At 42.7% G+C, this 18,232-nt stretch overlaps 1 protein-coding gene across 3 annotated transcripts; it reads right to left on the reverse strand.

The window, feature by feature from the left end:
* Positions 1–52: 52 nt before the first annotated feature.
* Positions 53–13,534, reverse strand: LOC307244870 (LIM domain-containing protein 2). 3 transcript variants are annotated; one of them, XM_080020235.1, is made up of 5 exons: positions 13,384–13,534; positions 11,129–11,271; positions 8,973–9,017; positions 3,218–3,351; positions 53–1,486 (listed from the first exon to the last, which is right to left on the reverse strand). In XM_080020235.1, the coding sequence occupies exons 2-5, from the start codon at positions 11,186–11,188 to the stop codon at positions 1,318–1,320; spliced, it is 408 nt and encodes a 135-aa protein (XP_079876361.1). In that variant the 5' UTR covers positions 11,189–11,271; positions 13,384–13,534; the 3' UTR covers positions 53–1,317. The 3 variants fall into 3 exon arrangements, with proteins under 3 accessions (XP_079876361.1, XP_079876359.1, XP_079876360.1); XM_080020233.1 differs by lacking the exons at positions 53–1,486; positions 3,218–3,351 and adding an exon at positions 3,525–8,467; XM_080020234.1 differs by lacking the exons at positions 53–1,486; positions 3,218–3,351; positions 13,384–13,534 and adding an exon at positions 3,525–8,467 and having other exon boundaries at positions 8,973–9,034; positions 11,129–11,248.
* Between the last annotated feature and the right edge of the window lie 4,698 nt (positions 13,535–18,232).

Genomic DNA, 18,232 nt, shown 5'->3' on the forward strand with positions numbered 1-18,232 from the left:
AGTTAATCAATGGAAAAGATAAAGTCAAAAGACAAGATATGACTCATGAAAGTAATTTCAATAAAAAATGTATTTTGACTTGTAAGCACTGAATCAACTTGCTTATATTCATTCTTGGGATTCATTTCGAACTTTTGTAAGACATTTGTATTTTTTCTGTGTATATTAAAACATTAACACATTTGCCCTGAAAGAAAATATTGTACAGTCGTAGTCCACTACAAAAAATTTCCACTACAGAACCAAAGATCAGAATTAAATATAAAGTACATTAACAGGTACATTTGATAGCTGGTACACTTGGGCATTACTTCATTGATTTAGCCATTATTTAAAACAGTGTTTACATATCGACATACTATAATGTGCAATTTTCTAAAGGCCAATAAAAACAAAACATTACAAAATTTGGTTAATAATTCCCCATGCACGGTGCTTCAAACATTTCTTCAGTCCATGCTGTTGTCATCGATACCATGATGTCAAAAATCTAATCCAGATTCATCATGACTAAGGGGCTATTCACAAAGAATGGATTGCAGCCTCTAATAGCACCATGATTTGTTCATCAATGGCACCTACTATCTGCCCTGTCTCAACGTCTAATTCACAAGTGTTATTGCAGCAATGATATCACAGCGCACACACACCCATAACGTTTAAATGGTGGCTTTGCGCCTAGAACACAGGGGATGCACAGCGCTCTTTATGTTTTGTTCGATTAGGAAAAGCGGGAAAATAAATAAATGTAAAATAAAAACACTTATTTATTTTGTTTGGAGAATGGGGATAGCCTAAATGCATAATGGAGAGGGAGCTGAAGTGCACGTTGGAGGGCGGCCAACTCACTCCAATCGCTCCCTCTCCATTACGCATTTGGTAACAGGTGGGGGGACACAGATGTGCCATGAGGGGGCATTGCAGCCCAATGCAGTGAGAGTGAAATTTTGCAGCAAAATGGGGCAAGCCCCCCTTAGCGCCGCGATATGCGGCTATTATTAACGCATGTGGCTATTAGCGCTGGCATTTGTGAATTAGCTCATTTGCATTGAAACGGGGGAAGTTTTGCACCAAATGTATGCATATTCCCCAATTTAAATACGTGCAATTAGCACTGGGTCAGCAAGACACTATTTGCTTTACAACGCAGTAAGGGGAGCATTTCAACCTTTTCGGGTGCTTTGAGAATTACACGGTTGCTTTTTGTCTGATTTGTGCCGGTATATTGGCCGCAAAAGCAGCGCAATCCTTTCCTGAATTCACCTCTGAGATGGGTATTTGCCCGTCTCCTCGCTAGACTGATGGGGGAGTATTTCTTTACGCCTCAGATTCCAGAGGCCTGCCGTTGGTTTCAGTCTTCAGAATCCAGCGGTCCTTGTGCTGAGTGCGGCCGAAGCCCTCGTCGTAGTTTCCCTTCCTCCTGAACAGCTGCTGGTAGTGGAACACGCAGTAGAGCATCCCATGCAGGGGGGCATAGCTCTGCATGCTAGTGGAACGCACGGTAGAATTAGACCGTTAAAATGTATAGAACATCGTTATATATGCCCATGAAATAAATCCTGAAATAAATAAATTAGCCAATAAATATATAAAGAAATGTAAATATAAATACACAAATGAGTAAATATAGTTCAAGAAATAAATAAATATTTATTTTATTATTATTACATTTTTCGAAAGACTACTTTTATTCATTTCAGGGGGCCTTTTATTTCATAATGCCACATTTCCAATCCTTTGCAAATGAACGGGGCATGGTTATCTCACAGATTCAGAGCCAGCGGAAAGGGGCGTGGCGCTGCAACAGGAATGGTTGTTCAGAGCTGGTCCTCAGCTCTTAATACCTCCTCAGTTGGAGCCAGGGGCTGGTATGGAGTGAGCTGGTCACAATTGGGGACCACCATCCTGTTCCGCCTGACCAGCCGCACCCTGTTCACCACGTCCGACAGCTATTACAGAACAGTGCAAGGGTCAGCTCACTGGCTCAACAGCTTGGGGAGAGGCCCTTCTTTTTTCTCAGGACAGTAGACCCACACCTGGATCCCAGGTGCAAAGTCTGTTCCCCGGCAGCGAAAGTCGAAGGCCCACTTCTGTCGGAACCCGGCATTCGTTGCCTTACACGGCTTGCCTGGTCAACCCGTGCACCTCCCACAGCCTTTCATGGAGGCTGTGGAGGTAGCCTAGGCCCAGCTATCCCAGGCACCTCCAGCCCAAACATCAAGTCGACTGGGGTACGGAGTCCGTGTCCCAACATAAGTGATGCAGCAGTGCAGAGAGTAAAACTGGGTCCTGACAAAAGCAAGCCTATGACTCCCGCTGCCGGGGAAGGTACCTTGCACCCGACCGGGACGAGGTGTGGGTCTACTATCTGGAGAGAAAGAAGGGCCTTTCACCCAAGCTGTTGAGCCAGTAGGCTGACCCCTTTGCTGTACTGGAACAGCTGTAGGCAGTGTGTGCAGGTTTAGATGAACCGGGTGGTGGCCCTCCACTCTGACCGGCTCACCCCCTACCGGCCCCTGCTCCAACCGAGGAGGTATTAGAAACCACCATTGTTGCATAGGAGAGCGCCAACAGCAGCACAGTGTTCCCACCTCCCTCTCTCCACCGGCTTTGATTCTGTGAGATAACCATTTAAAGATAATAAATGTGGCATTATGACATAAAAGTCCCCTTAATTAAATAAAGGTGGAATTATGGAATAAAAGTTCCCTGAAATTAATAAATAGTCTTTTGAAAAACATTATTTTTTTAAAATAAAAAACCGATTTATTTATTTAACCATATTTACAAATTTTTATTTTTATTTTTGCATTTATTAATATATCTATTGCCTAATTTATTTATTTCAGGATTAATTTCACAGGCATTTACACATATTTTTTTTTTATATGAACTCAAATGGTGTTCCATAAAAATGAAGCATCTGCAAAAAGGTCCTTGTCAATTTTATTCTAGAAATTTGAATTGGCATTCAGATCATAATTCAAATTTTCACAGATTTGTCAACAAATGTAATAATTCTACTAAATCCCCAGGCGATTGGAAAACATTCACTTCCTCAGCTTGTACTGACATTAATAGATTCTGATTATTTTGAAAACTGATATAGATTTTTTGATTGATGGTTTTGATAACTTATAAATGATTAATTTAATACATTACCCATTACATGTTATGAGTGAAGTGAAGAAGCAGATACATTAAATTAATACTTCACCTCAGCTTCTGCTTGCAGTGCTGACAGCGGAAACAAGCCTTGTGAAAAATGTCTTTGTCTATGGTGATTTTCTCCATTGGATAAACGGGTTTCGAGCAATTGGAACACTTCTCTCGAAAAGATGGTTGTTGAAACTTGTGGGAAAAATGGAAAAAAAAAAAAAAAAAAAAAAAAAAGATCACAAACGGTTGCAAAAAGGCAACCTTAGTCAGATAATAATAGAATAAACCTTAGTCAGACCTTTGTCAGACCTTAGGCAACCTTAGTCAGATAATAATGGAATAAACAAGATTAGAGCGGAAAGTCATACTGTGTATTACATTTTTTATTTACTCAAGCAAAAAAACAAAAAAACATGAAGAGTACAAGCTACAATGGTTAATCAAAGTTCATCAATATAGTAAAAACTAAACAAACAAATATTAGATTTTACTTGAAACAAATGTAAATCAAATTAAAAGTAAAAACACCAAGCTATCCGAATGCTTTTACTAAACTCATTGATTTTATTTGATTAAAACGATAAGTCCTCATCCCCTGTCCTCTTCAATTTCAAGGTCTTGAGTTGATCGGGAGCCGGACCTCTGGGTACATAGTGACCTGATGTGTGGCGGGGCTCGCCACTATTTGCCCCATGTAGGTCGTCAAGGATTCTGGCTGAGTTGTGACAAAGGTTGAGGTGGTGGAGGAGTAGAAGCAGTTGCCCAAGTCGTCCATCCTCTCATAGTTCTCTCTCACGGTGTTGGTGCCGACCACGCTGACGCCCTTCGGGTTGGTCTGCACCTCCAGAATGCTGAGCTCTAGCTGCGGGGTCAGGGGGCGACCGGTCGGTGTCTGCTTCGGAGCGCCCTGTCCCGGGACCATGTTTCCAGTCTGGTACTGAGTCGTACCTTTGCACTTTAGCGTCCTGGTTGTGCGGAACTTCTCCTCTCCCTTGGGGCTGGCCTGGCAGGTGGGGCAGGTCGTGGTCTCGGGCGGTTGCCCTTCAGCTTTATCTTCCTTTCTGGCGGCAGACTGGATGGAGATAAAGACCGGGGAGGACGGAGGACTGGCTCCTTGTCTGGCAGAGTGAACATCCTGTCCCGGAATCCGATCGTACAGGGGACCTGGATCTCTACTAATGGCAGAGCTCTCCTGGGCCGGAGGCATTTTTGTTCTTCTCGATCCAATGCTGATTTTTTGGATATTACCAGGTGTTGGAGATCCTTGCACCGTCCCCAAAGACTCTTTGAAAAGGCTGGATAAACCAGCAATGTCTGAGTCCGATTTCAAAGTTGAGACAGAATAAATGGCTTTCCTTATGGCCTCCTCTATATCTACAAGTCTGGCCAGGGTCTGCTCTTTCAGATTCATGATTTCCTCACTTGCCCTCTCCAGATCTCCAAAAACATGCGCCATGGAGAACTTTCTTTCAGCTTCGTCTTTCCTCTCGACTCGGTCTTCCACCTTCACCTGTGTTTGCTTCTTGGGTTGATGGGTGGCAACCCAGCCTGGCACGTTTTCAAATATTCCCCTCAGTGACCTGACGTCAACACTGCTTGTGTCCTGTTCGATTTCTTTAACCCTGCAAAGAATGTCCTGCAGTTCCTCTTGTTTTAGCAAATTGTCAAAGATTACCAGGGCAGTGCTTATGTTTCCTTTCATGATCTCATCCATGTGCACGGACAGCCTCAGCCGCCGCTCGTCCTCTGTCTCCTGCTTTAATTTCTTTTGCCTCATCACAACTTTTGTTTGTTTGATGCTTTTGTCAACTATTTGTCCAGGGATGCTTAAATTGCTGTTCGATAGACTAGAGAGACTCTGTTTTGACTGAATGATTGAATTATTATCTCTAGATGTGTGGTGTTTTGGGGGATTGTTCTCATTGTGGGTTATTCTCACTCTTTTTGGCTTTGGGGGGACATTTTTCACTGAAATCTCTCTTCCCCCTTCTGCCTCTCTGTCATTTCCCTTCAAAGAAGAATTCTGGGGACACATTTTTTCTGATGCAACAATTTCATTTGACGCACTTACAAGCGTTTTATCTAAGGTGGCTACTTCACTAATTTCTGTTTTTAGAGAAGCTATTAAGCTTTGATCTTGATGCTTTAATTGTATTTCCTCTGGAATCTGGATTGTTTTAACAACCGTCTCATTTATTTCATGCAATTTGGAAACTGCCATGGTATCTGCAGCTTTTATGGAAAGGCTTGTCTGCTTATCTGATACTGAAGATAATGCTTGAGGTGGTTTCTCCTCTTTGCCGTGTTTTTCCATCTCAGTTGTCACATGTTGCTGTATAGAGGTTGACAGGTTACCTATATGTTTTGCCCTCACATGCTCAGGTTTGGGTGGAATGGCTGGTTTTGGATCTACAGTCTTTATTTTATTCTTTGAAGAGCTTCCTGTGGCTGGTTTAGATGTGGTTTGACCAGAGCCTGGTGGCTTTGCATTGGCTCCAATCAGGTTATCAGCACCTTCAGCCTCCTGTTCCCCTTCAGTTGATTCAGTGGAAGGGTCAAACTCTACATAGGAGCACTTTCCTGAAGACACTGCGTCTACATTTGTACATCTTTGTCTGCAAGATTTGTAAGAGTTTCTGTAAATCATAGCTGCTCTGAAATCTCCCCTGCTGACATTAACACTGGATCGTTCCAAGGCCTTCAATGCGGTTTGGATATTACCAGAAACAACATTTTCCTTTTCTTCCTCATGACTTTTTGTTTTAGAATCCTGCAAAAAGATCTTAGCTTTCAAGGTCCTTTCCCAGGCAGCCTCAGTCCCCTGCTGACTGTCAGCACCACTGACCCCAGTAGAAGGCTTTTCTTCTGATTCAGTATCCACGTCCCTATGTTGACGTTCTGGTTCATGTTCTGAGGCTCTACCGGAGACAGAGGGCGGTGGCTCTAATGTTTCGTAGCACATCTTTTGCTCTTGCTCCTTTTCTTGATGGCGACCTGCTTCAACTTCTTCCTCCACAGTCTGAATTTCACATTTACTCACAGAGGCTGGATGTTGCTTTGAAAGATTCTGACTTTCTGGTCGTGCTTTATCTTGGATCGCTTGATGTAAAGCTTTAGCGTCCATTGTAGCTTGTTGGAGGCTATGGATTGCAGCTTGAAGATTTAACATTTCGTCTTCCTCATCTACAATCTCAACTAACTCAGCCTGGTGGACTGTGTCATCCTCCTCCCATAAACCAGGTCCAGGTCCTGACCCCTGAGGTGTATTCCTGTCACCATGTTCTTGCTCTTGACAAATATATTCATTTTCACATTTGGTAGAGAGGACAGAAGAGACGATTCCATGTTTAGGTTGAACATTTCTTTGATCGGCAGAGAAGGCATTTTTCTGACTGCTCAAATCTACTGGAGAGCACTCCGAAGGCCCTTCTGCAAGCTGATGTTCTAATTTGTCTGAATTCTCCATGCAGGCTCCGGACACAGCCTGAGTTTGGTCAGAGAGAAGTTCTTCTTCTCTGGAGTCTGTTCGAAGAGTTTTCAAATACTCCAAATCACCCTTCTCGATGCAGCTCCTGAACAGTTTTACGTTTCCTTTGACCTTCACCTCAGGCCTCATTGATCCTCTACTAGTTTGGTCCTGAGTGCTTGTCAACAGACAACTTGTGGTTGATTTTACGTCCGCCTTCCTAATATTGTGGATGTAGGTTTTAACATCATCCGCTATTGTATATTCCTCTCTATCTAGGCCTTGAGGGGGGCAGTAGCTTTTCACATCTCCTTCTGCATAATTATACAGGGAGTAAACTGTGACTTCAGAATGACTATTCCCATCCTGCTGAATTATCACTCCTTTAGTCAAAGAGTTATCTTGGTTCAGGATATCTTCTATAAGCTGAACAACATTGGCAGTTTTAAACTCCACGTCTTGTTTGGTGGTGAAGTGATGCTTGTGGACGGGTACCTCCACTACAGAAATCTCCACGTTTCCTTCATTGTCTTCTTTCAGGTAAACTACTTTAGGCTTTAGCTTCGCCCTTGGCAGCAACTGAACAATGAAGTTCTGAGCACCTCCCTCAGCCACCTTGCCATGTTCTATCTGCGGTCCACTCTGGGATATCGTGTAGTTTGCCTTTTTAGCTAGCATCGTCTCGTTCACTTCGATGACGGAACCATGTGAGTGTATGGCACCAAAGTGACACAAAGAGTTTAAGGTTTCATTGATTCTATGAACTATTGTATCCATTTCTTCCTTGTTCTGGTGCCTAATTTTGTCAAATGGCATGGATTCAAAGAGCTGGGCTCTGTTCTTTACATTTGTTGTCAGAGTGTCCTCGATCGCCCTGCTGTCTGATTCTGGGTCCCTGATGGATGAGTGGTTGCTCTGAGTCTTCTCAATGTTTGTTGATATAAATGGATTGTTTTGAAAAAGAGCTTTACTTGTTTGGATTTTCTCCTCAAAACTACCTGAATTGGGAAGGCTGAACCGATTATCATAAGCTGATTCAACAACAGAAACTCCTTTGCTTCGATTAACATTTTCAAAAAAATCATCTTCATTGCTCTGCCCAAAGATCTTCACACATTGCCCCTGCTCCCTTTTGACATTTGTCCAACCTTTGATGTTGTTGGGTAAACTCTGGTTGCCACACATTCCAATCTCTGTCCTTGGTTTTTGCACAGCCCTGGTTCTATCCTGAATGTTGCCTTTAACCTTCTTTGGGCTGGACTGAGAGCTCTCCAGAGACTTGCTCTCAAAGACCCTCCTGGTTGAATGAACATCTACTCTAGATATCTCCTTCTCGCACCCTTCATTAGGGTCAGGATTTGGGGAAATACTTTTGGCGACTTCTACTGGTACTTTGGCCCTCTCTTTATGAAGCCTCTCATTTGACTGTTCGAACAAAGCTGACGTCCTCTTAACATCTCCTCTTTCCATCGGTTCATCCTCTATGTGCTTTTTGGGGGCATGAGAGTCCTCTTTGTTGCCCAGTGAGCAGCTCTCAAACATCCAGCGTCTGGAGAAGACCTCTCCCTCGTATCCACTTTCAGCAGTTGTCAGCCCACCCTCCGGTCTTAGAACCTCAGCGAGCTCCTCGTCCATCAGCCCGTCCAGCATCTTCAGTTCTGGTTGAGTGTGCTTCAGGAGTCTCCTGAGCTCACATTTCTGCCGCTGCTGGTGCAGCATTGCTCTTGAGGGTTGAGACAACATTGCAGGTGTGGAGGGCTGGGTGTGACTGCCAGTAGCATGTTCTCCGGCTGAAGGAGCCACAACTGGGTCATCTTTCACTTGCTGAAAGTCCTTCACCATCTTGTGTGAAGAGCAAAGATAGACTTGTCATCAGCGTGCTCCTGGCAAACTCTCCAATGAAAACCATGCGCTAAGCTGAGCTGCCAAGCCTCCAGGAAACAGGGTTAAAGGTCACCTACCTGACCGATTTAGACGCAGTCCACATGCCACTCGCTGGGTTAGCAAAACTCCAAAACAACAAGACGTGTTAAAGTTAACAACAGACAGAATTACCAGTTTCAGACAGAGAACAGATCAGGTTAAAAGGTTTCAAGCTTATTTCTATATGAATTGACGTGTTAGTGTAATAGTCGCTCTTTCTCAATGAATACTGTATGCTTAGTATGGTAGGTGTATTAATCGGGTATATATATATTTTATATATATAGTTTAAGTAAATGCTATAGTTAGGCCTTCAATATCATCATGAATATGTAAATCAACCCACAGTCACTGTAAAAGAAATGGCCGACACACATTTATTCATGCCATCTATCAGGTCAAATTTAGCATTTTCTCTGCTTACCTTGGTTGGTTTTCCTTGTTTCCCAGGTTTGGTCTGATCTTGTGCCTAGGAGAAATCAATCACTATCCCAGGTCAAGAATTACAAAAAAATATGTTAATCTTGCATAACTTAATCTCTGTTAAATTCTAATTTGACTCAACTCAAAATAAGTTGGAAATCTTCCATTAGAATATGCTTTAAACAGTTAAAGGAAATTATATGGATTTAGGCTTAGCTTATTTACTGCAGTACATGCCCGTCCAACTTTTAAATAATTAAAAAAACTAAACTCTGTATTACCAAATTTCAAGTGATTTAAAACAATGATAATAAAATACATTTTGTAGATCATCTAGGATGTATTTTCTTAACTGACCATCATGAAATATAACAATGACATGAAAAAATAAGATCAAATTTTCTGTGAACTGTGAACTTCTACAATTCAGATTTTTTTAGAACTTCAAATGCATTTAAAATTACTAGTCATGAATATCAGAAGGACTTTACTGATACCTTATCTTCCTCAAAGCTATATCATATAGAGCAATCAGCCACAACATTAAAACCACGGACAGGTGAAGTGAATCTTCTTGTTCCAATGGCACCTGTCGAAGGGTGGGATATACTGTATTAGGCATCAAGTGAACAGTCAGTTCTCGAAGTTGGTGTGTTGGAAGCAGGAAAAATGGGCAAGCGTAGGAGTGACTTTGACAAGGGACAAATGTGATGGCTCAACGACTGGGTCAGAGCATCTTCAAAACTGTAGGTCTTGTTGGTTGTTCCTGGTGTGCAGTGGTTAGTACCTCCCACAAGTGGTCCAAGGAAGAACAACCGGTAAACAGATGACAGGGTCATGAGCGCCCAAGGCTCATTGATACGTGTGGGGAGCCTAGTCTAGCCCGTCTGGTCCGATTCCACAGAAGAGCTACTGTAGCACAAATGACTGAAAAAAGTTAATGCTGCTATGATAGAAAGGTGTCAGAACACACAGTGCATCACAGCTTGCTGCTTATGGGGCTGCGTAGCTGCAGACCGGTCAGAGTGCCCATGCTGACCCCTGTCCACTGCCGAAAGCACCTGCATTGGGTATGTGAGCATCAGAACTGGACCATGGAGCAATGGAAGACGGTGGCCTGGTCTGATGAATCACGTTTTCTTCTACATCATGTGGATGGCCGGATGTATGCGCATCGTTTAACTGGGGAAGAGATGGCACCAGGATACACTGGGAAGAAGGTAAGCTGGCGAAGGAAGTGTGATGCCCTGGGCAATGTTCTGCTGGGAAACCTTGGGTCCTGGAATTCATGTGGATGTTACTTTGACACGTATCACCAGCCTAAACATTGTTGCAGACCAAGTACACCCCTTCATGGCATTGGTATTCCCTGATGGCAGTGGCCTCTTTCAGCAGGATAATGCGCCCTGCCACACTGCAAATATTGTTCAAGAAAGGTTTGAGTAACATGACAAAGAGTTCAAGGTGTTGACTTGACCCTCCAAATTCCCCAGATCTCAATCAGATTGAGCATCTGTCAGATGTGCTGGAACAACAAGCCCCACCTCACAACTTTCAGTACTTCGAGGATCTGCTGCTAACGTCTTGGTGCCAGATACCACAGGACACCTTCAGAGGTCTTGTGGAATCCATGCTGTGGCAGTTTGTCCAACCACCCGCCATCCATGTGGCATGTTCAAGGACCTCCGGCACAGAGACACAGAAGACGGGGGGTTGTAAACACCAGTTTATTGTAGAGAGTTGGCCAATTGGAATTAGCTAGGACCAGATAGACATGTGTCATGACAGGGCTCATATCCTGAGTGTGTGTGGGGATGGGGGTTTTATCCTGTTGCTCGTTAGACCAGCCGCAGCAACAGATATGCAGCCACTCTGACCCAATCACCTAGATCCATGTCAGGTGAGGCTGCTCAAACCATACCAACGACACATGCCTTGACTGGTCAGAGCTGTTTTGGCGGCACGAGGGGGACAGACACAATATTAGGCGGGTGGTTTTAATGTTATGTCTGATCTTTGTAATCCTATATAACACCAAAATCTGAAATAGATTCATAGAGCCCTTCTATGATACATACAATTATGATTATCGATAGTTCCCTAATTGGCATGCATCTTACACCATATACTGTATGAAATATGGTAAAAAACACATACTATTCTTAGGTTCCCCACTTGTTCTGCAGCCGCCATCTTGGACAGGTAAAGAGCCGACATGGCTCTGACGGAGACGGCTGAATTCTCCTGGACCTGGAGGAAGGCGTTGTCTCTGAAGTCTGCGATGGATCTCCTCTTCTCATCTGCAGAGACAAAACAAGCTTACATCAGGGTGGAAATGACCTCTGACTCGTAGTTAGATGTGTTATCACTATTTAAATTACTTTGCCTCTGAATTGCATTGATGAAAAATGCTTAAATAAATGTCACTACCCATATGTTTTATTGCACAATTATATTCTCAAGGGAAATCTCACAAATGGCTCTTGGTCAGTAGCAAATGTAATTGATTGTGCCAACTCTGTGTTCTGTCCGGACCGTTGTCATAATATTTGAACAGTTCTTAGAGCACCGATCGCAGATTGATCATTATTGAATACACTGTGTCCCATCCGTTCTATGTGATGGCATCTCTCAGTAACGTGCCCGCTGTCTGTCCATATTCCATTAGCTTCATAAGCCATTCATATATACAAAATAAAGTAGCTGTATCTTTCGTGCACCCAATGTAGGCCTATTTATTCTTAACTCCTGAGGGCGTGACCATAAAATTACTTCATTTAATTCTTTGGAGGATAGCTTTCAGAGGAAATATGCAACTTTACTCTGTTCTATGAAGAATTTCATTCCTGCTGTATCTGAGAGTCGCCTCTTTAATGCCCTGGAACATAAATGCTGAGATAATTGTATTGAAATGTACTACTATTGAGCAATTCCTATCGTTTCTCCTTATGGAGCTCTCATGGCCAGTTAATATAATCGAAAATAATATAGTAGTAATACAAAAGCAAATAAACAAATAAGAATTCTCTCTAAAAAGAATCCTACTAGTACTATTTATTCCTATAGAACATTTAGCAGTGACCGTGATATACAGTGGTCTAATACTATAACAAAATGTACTTATTGTAAGTCTCTTTGGACAAAAGCATCTTCTAAATTACGTAAAGTAATGTCCATTTCAATCAATTTTAACATGTATAGGCATGTATTACATTCGAAGTGGAATGTATGAAGACATCTTCAATAAATCCCTTTTTCCCCAGTATGAGGTTGAGTATTAACGTTTGACCATATTGTTGCACTGGGAACACTTTTGGCAGGTCTTAAAAACCTTTAACCCCCAAAGGTTTAATTGATGAGATTACACACTGTTCCCTTCTCCCTCACAGCTAGAGGGACACTCCCCAGATGGGTTGGGTGAGAAAAATTGCAAAACTCTATAAAATGTCGTAATTGCTTCTGATTTCTCCTTGTGGCATGTGCGTGGAAGACACGGCTCGCTCCATAATTCATTTCCTCTTTGAAGTCTGGTCTAGACGGAGTGTCAGAGTGTCTGGAGCACCTCGCTTCAAAGACAAAAGGCAGCTGCATGTGCCGTGTGCCATGATCTGAGATCACGTGACCCAGGGCGAACACTCCAGTTCAAACGATGGCAAAATAAATCGTCTTGGAATGGAGAAAAGTGAACTGCCTGAACGTACACCGACCGTAACTGTCCCAAATTTTACGAGGCGATTTTCGAGCCAATCCTGAGCAGCTGCCGCCACGGCGGGTTCTAATTGTGAGCAGCACTTGTGGGGTGCGCACTCCGACACCTGACTCCACTGACACACATCCGTCCGTCTGTTATGGAAGATAAGAAGTTGTCACCTCCGCTCCGGAGGGATTAGATAGAGTAAAAAAAAACAAATGTAAACACAACATCCCTGTAGTTTACTACCATCGTTTAGCTGAGCCCCTAGTGACATCAATACTGATTTTATTCCATTTATTATTTTAATTTTTTTTTTTTTATGTGCAATTTCCTATTTTTGACAGTGTGAATTGTTGATACAGGGGTATATTGTTTTATTGTTATTTTTAAGTTTTATTGCATATTGCCAAACATTTTTTAGTTCATTTTTAGGTTTATTGTATATTGCCATTTTTTTTATTTGATCTAAAAATTCTTATTACTCTATTATTATTGCCTATTTTCTGTCTATTTAGCAATCTGAATATATATAAAAATATTTTATTAAAAATGGCAATCACAGCGTTATGTATCTTAACTTATATTGGTCATTATGTGCATCAGTGCAAATATCCAAGTCAAGTCTTAAGGTGAACTGCGATGAAAACAACAGCAAATCGGGTCACACTCCACAATTAAAAGTGGCGATGACATTAAAACAAACAATCTTCGTACTCACAGAGAAAACCAGCTTCCAAACCCCTCCTTTCCTCTCTGTCTTCTTGACTGCATCCTTCAATATACTGTAGAATTATGTCCCTTCCACTACATTTGAGTGGTATTCTCTCTCTCTCTCTCTCTGTCTCACTCTCTCTCTCGCTCTCTCTCGACAGCTGACCTACCCGTTCACTCTCAGCTGACACTGCTTGGCTATTTCTGTTGACCTGTAGTGTGGTGGTGGTGGTGGTGGTGCCCGCAGCCGGCAGCATCAATCACTGTGACACTTTATTCCCACACGGTTCTCCTCTTCCTCTTGATCAATCCATTAATCCATCTATCAGGTGTGATGTTTAATGTTGGCTTGTTGCCTGCTCACGTGCTGGGCAGCACCAGATCCAGACACTCTGACCTCCTTGTGGTCAGGAAAAAGGACTCCAACGAGCAAGGCATGTTCAGGTGACCACGCTACGCCAGCACAGCAACAAAAACTACATTCACACAAATAATTGTATGAGAAGTTTTCCTTCAATGGATTTTTAAGCGGAAACAACCTGCCACTGAATGATGGTCTTCTGGCTTTGATGCGGTTTTGTACCTGCTTTAGCACCTTCCCAAATCGAGTGTGAGTTACTAGCGGTGTGTTTCAACTCAAGCCTAATTAAAAAGTATTTTTTAAGGCTTAAACGTTTGCCCCATTGGACTGAGTTAAAGCACAGTGAGAAGCTGCAGCAGAGTGGTGCGTTTCTCAACAGTAAAGCGTTCGGTTGAGGTTGTGCTGTGAACACTTATTAGTGACGGGAAGCAACATTTTAATAAGGAAAATAGAGAGCCCGTCCTTTTATATTAGAGGATCTGGAAGGTGTTATTGACTTATAGGCACCCTTAAAAAAAAAAGGTTACATTTTCATTCACCAGAGGCCTGAGAAAGTCATCGGCTCCATTGGACCATGCTCACTTTGCGGACCTGGGGGGGGGGGGGGGGCAGTGTAACATAATGGACAGAACGCTGCTGCATAGTCAAGTGGACGTACAGCCACTTGACGCGTGTAAAAGACCATCTCAATGGCTCCAATGACACACGTACTTTACGACCCTGATAATCACCTTCTCATCTCATCGCAAGAGGGATTTTCCAAAAGCACCGAATCCAGTTTGAACCAGTATCCAATCTCTGACTTGAACTCACCAGCTTGGGAAGTTATTATTTTTTCAAAATCAACGCCACTGATGGTTTTCCTCCTTTCTACGCAGGTCTTCTTCACCGCCTAAAAAAAAAAAAGACAATTTTCTTTGAGTCTAAATTAATGGTGCGCTGCGTTCCATTTACCTCGGAAGTCGGAGCTAAGGATGAAGTCATATCCGGCTCTTCCGACTTTCCGAGTAGGAAATCCGACTTCGGTGGGCGTTCCAGTTGCAATTTCCGACCGGTCAACCAGAAATTCCGACTCCCCAGTTCAAATGGAATGCACCACATAAGTACAGATGGTGAAAAGAATGTATATCTAAAATAAATTTTGTTTTAGCATTCCCATACCTGTTGGAACACCTTGCGTCCTTGTGCGTCAGCTTTGGCATCTTCAGTTGGACCGGCGGCAGCTTTCTCCTCGGGCAGAGTTGCTCTCTCCTCCGGCTCCCCATTGACCGCCAGTGGAGCGTTGTCCATCTTGGAAGGCGTGGCGCAGCTCCTCGGACTCCCCACCTCATGGCGGCCGTCGGCCTTGGACTCAAACACGACCCTGAGGACCCCGATGGCCCCCGCGCTGCTCTGCAGGCTCCCCAGGGACCTACTGCGGGTCAGGGTGGTCTTGGCGGGAGGAAACTCCCTCTTCTCACTTTCCACCCAGACCCTGGCATGGGTGGAGGCTGTGGTGATGGTGGTCTAATGGAGACACAGAGAAGATGTTCACCTATCCTGACTTTTTTTTTTTTTTTTAATCATCACACCACTAGAATTAAAATATTCATAATTTGAAGGTGAATGTTACCTCCTGATGCACTTGCTTCAGCTTTGGCTCCACTTGGTTTGCAGGAGCTACGTCCACCATTCTGCTCACTCCGACCGTATTTTGATATCTTTGACGTTGACAGAGACGATGTCCATAATTAATGTAATGTTCTCCAAAATGAGTCACAGGCAAATGGAGTTGGTTGAAAATCAGCACAGATTGTGATATTGGGTCAAAATAAACGGAAAGCATGAAAATATGATCAAGCATTTTTCATGGTTCATCAGAATTTCACATTGGAAATCAGTCATATGTTAAATATTATAATTCATCATCATATCATATGATAAATAAAAATAAAAATAAACACTGATAAAAAAATAAAATCATTGTTGGCCATTGGGTTGCCAGTTTAGTCACTGAGTTTTGTCCTGACGCTAACGTTTTGATGCGTAGCACTGCTGCTTCTACCTGGCAACCTGCGGGGTTTCAGTAAATTAAGCCTTAATTTAAAGGTAATTAAGGCTGTTTTGAGTTCTACCCGTCACTAAGACGCCGGGTGTATCACTTACATCTCCCCGAGAAAGGTTTTGCTAATGAATGTGTTTCCCTAATTTCCACAATTTCCCTAAATCCTATCTGAACTTCTGGAGCATTGCGTTGCGCTAACACAGTTAGCATGCAGCACGTCATTAAATTGACGCAGCTTAATGACGAGCATACCGTCTGAAGAGAAAATTGCAGTTTTTACTCACTGTCCAATAAATTTAATTTATTTTTTGTTCTATACCGTTTATAATAAGGGAGATTATGTGGTGACTAGTTTACGTCTCATTTATAAACGTATACATTGGCGGACCCTACTAGTGAACTTTTAGGCTGTTAATGGTGACGAGTGCGCCTCACAAGTCCGGCCCTCAAACACATGAGATGATGCGATGCGTGTCTCACCTCGCAACCAGCTGGGACACTGAGGCTTTCCTGTCCCGGAACCCCGCCCCCGCCCCCGTCCCCGTCCCGGTCCCCGTCCCCGTCCCCGTCCCGGTCCCGGTCCCAGTCCGCATGGGCCCGTCACCCGGCGACGAGATGCCCCGCAGGGACTGGCCGCTTCCTGGGTTCCTGCTCCACTCCGCGGACATCTTGTCCCCGCACACAGGTACTTGGTGTCCGCTGTGAACAAACAAGAACAAAACACACACTTTACGCCTCACGAGTGATTTTCTTTTACTGTTACCGACCTGCAATTTAATCGCACATATTTTGAGAACATCTTTTTATACCTATATGCTTCAACTTCAAAATTTCAGACCCCTTCTATAGTATGTACAATAGACGACAACACTGCTCTAAATCACACTGACATTGTATATTGCATATCTAGTCTATTGTATATTGTGTGTAAGTGTTTTTATGTGTGAAAGGTGAAAATGTGTACAACAACTAGGGCTGGGTATTGTTTAAAAAATGAAGATACCATTACCCTTAAAGTGATACCGATACCAATAACCTCTTGAATCTTGAACATCTTTTTTTCTACTATACCATCATGTGAATGGAAGCATTCAGTTGCATAAAATGCCGCCACTCGTCCCCATCCAAATTATTTTTATACAAATACATTTTGAAAGTGTTAAAATTATTGAAGTATTTATTAAATATGCACACTGAACAATGCACAATGAGGTGTGTGTGGTCAGTGTGATTTAAGAAAAAAATGAAATGAAATAAAATAAAATAGCCAGTACAGGAGGAATGATTTCAGCGAGGAAAAACCTCTTTCACTGTTCATATGGACACCTGACTGTTGTTTTAAGACAGACTCGAAAATTGTGAACGCCTCCTTTAACAGACTGTTGTAGCTGCTGTGGTAGTGAGTCAATCACACCTCGGGATTTATCGAAAAACACTTGTGGTGATTGGCTACGAGCAAAACCATACAAATAGTGTTTCTGTTTTCTAGATCTGGGTACAAAAAGGATGTAATTCAGGTGTTGTTTGACTGGAGGACTTTCGGTACTACTTGGTATTGGGTTATTTCCATCAATACCTTAAAGGTATTGAGTACCGATACCCAGCCCTAATTGCAATACCTGACTCAACAGTTTTAACACAGGAGTTGTCATGGAATCAATAAAGGCGAATACATTTAGAAGATGCTGGGTGCTTCTTATCAGCAGATAAGGAAGCTTTGGATAAACTATCAAATTTACAGACAGCTCAACACATCAAATCCCATGTCCTGGCGAAATGAGACATTTGATTTAAAACTGTTTTAAAATTGGACATTTACCTTACTGGTGTCAGTCTGTGTCTCTTCCCTGTGCGGTGACGATTTAAAGCTCATCACAAGACTTGTGCCTTAGAGCGATTGTGAGCAAAGTCCATTTTCCTTCCTTATTACCTCCTTGGTTTATTTAAAAAAGATCTGTTGAAATGACTGTGAAAGGTCAGCACATTTGCAAAACAAAAAAAGTGATCATTTTGCATTGAAGGCAGCGGAGCTACTTTATCCAGGGCTGTTCAGAGTAATCAGTAGTAAATAGTATTACACAGAAGTCCGTGTTACACATGTAGTGTTTTATGGTGTTTCCGTTATGGAGTAAAAATACAAGGAAAAGGAGGAGCCCTTGGTGCCCCAGCATTGAGCAAAGTGGTACCAGGAGAGAATGATTGACTCCCACGCAGCCCTTGACACGGATCACATGAAAATACATTTGTACATATTGAGCAGGACATTTCCAACTATAACATAAAGATAAGAAAATACAATTTAATTGTATCACAACCACTACTGGGCGTCAAAAGTCTAGTTATTGTCTTAGGTAAGTACGTTATCGAACAGTAAAATCAGAGGTTCCCAAATATTTCTATGGCTGGGGCAGGGCCCTTTTGGAAAACTGAGCTTTGACCGAGGACCCTTCA

The sequence above is a fragment of the Zeus faber genome (assembly GCF_960531495.2).
Source record: "Zeus faber genome assembly, chromosome: 19".
In the NCBI taxonomy this organism is placed as follows: domain Eukaryota; kingdom Metazoa; phylum Chordata; class Actinopteri; order Zeiformes; family Zeidae; genus Zeus; species Zeus faber.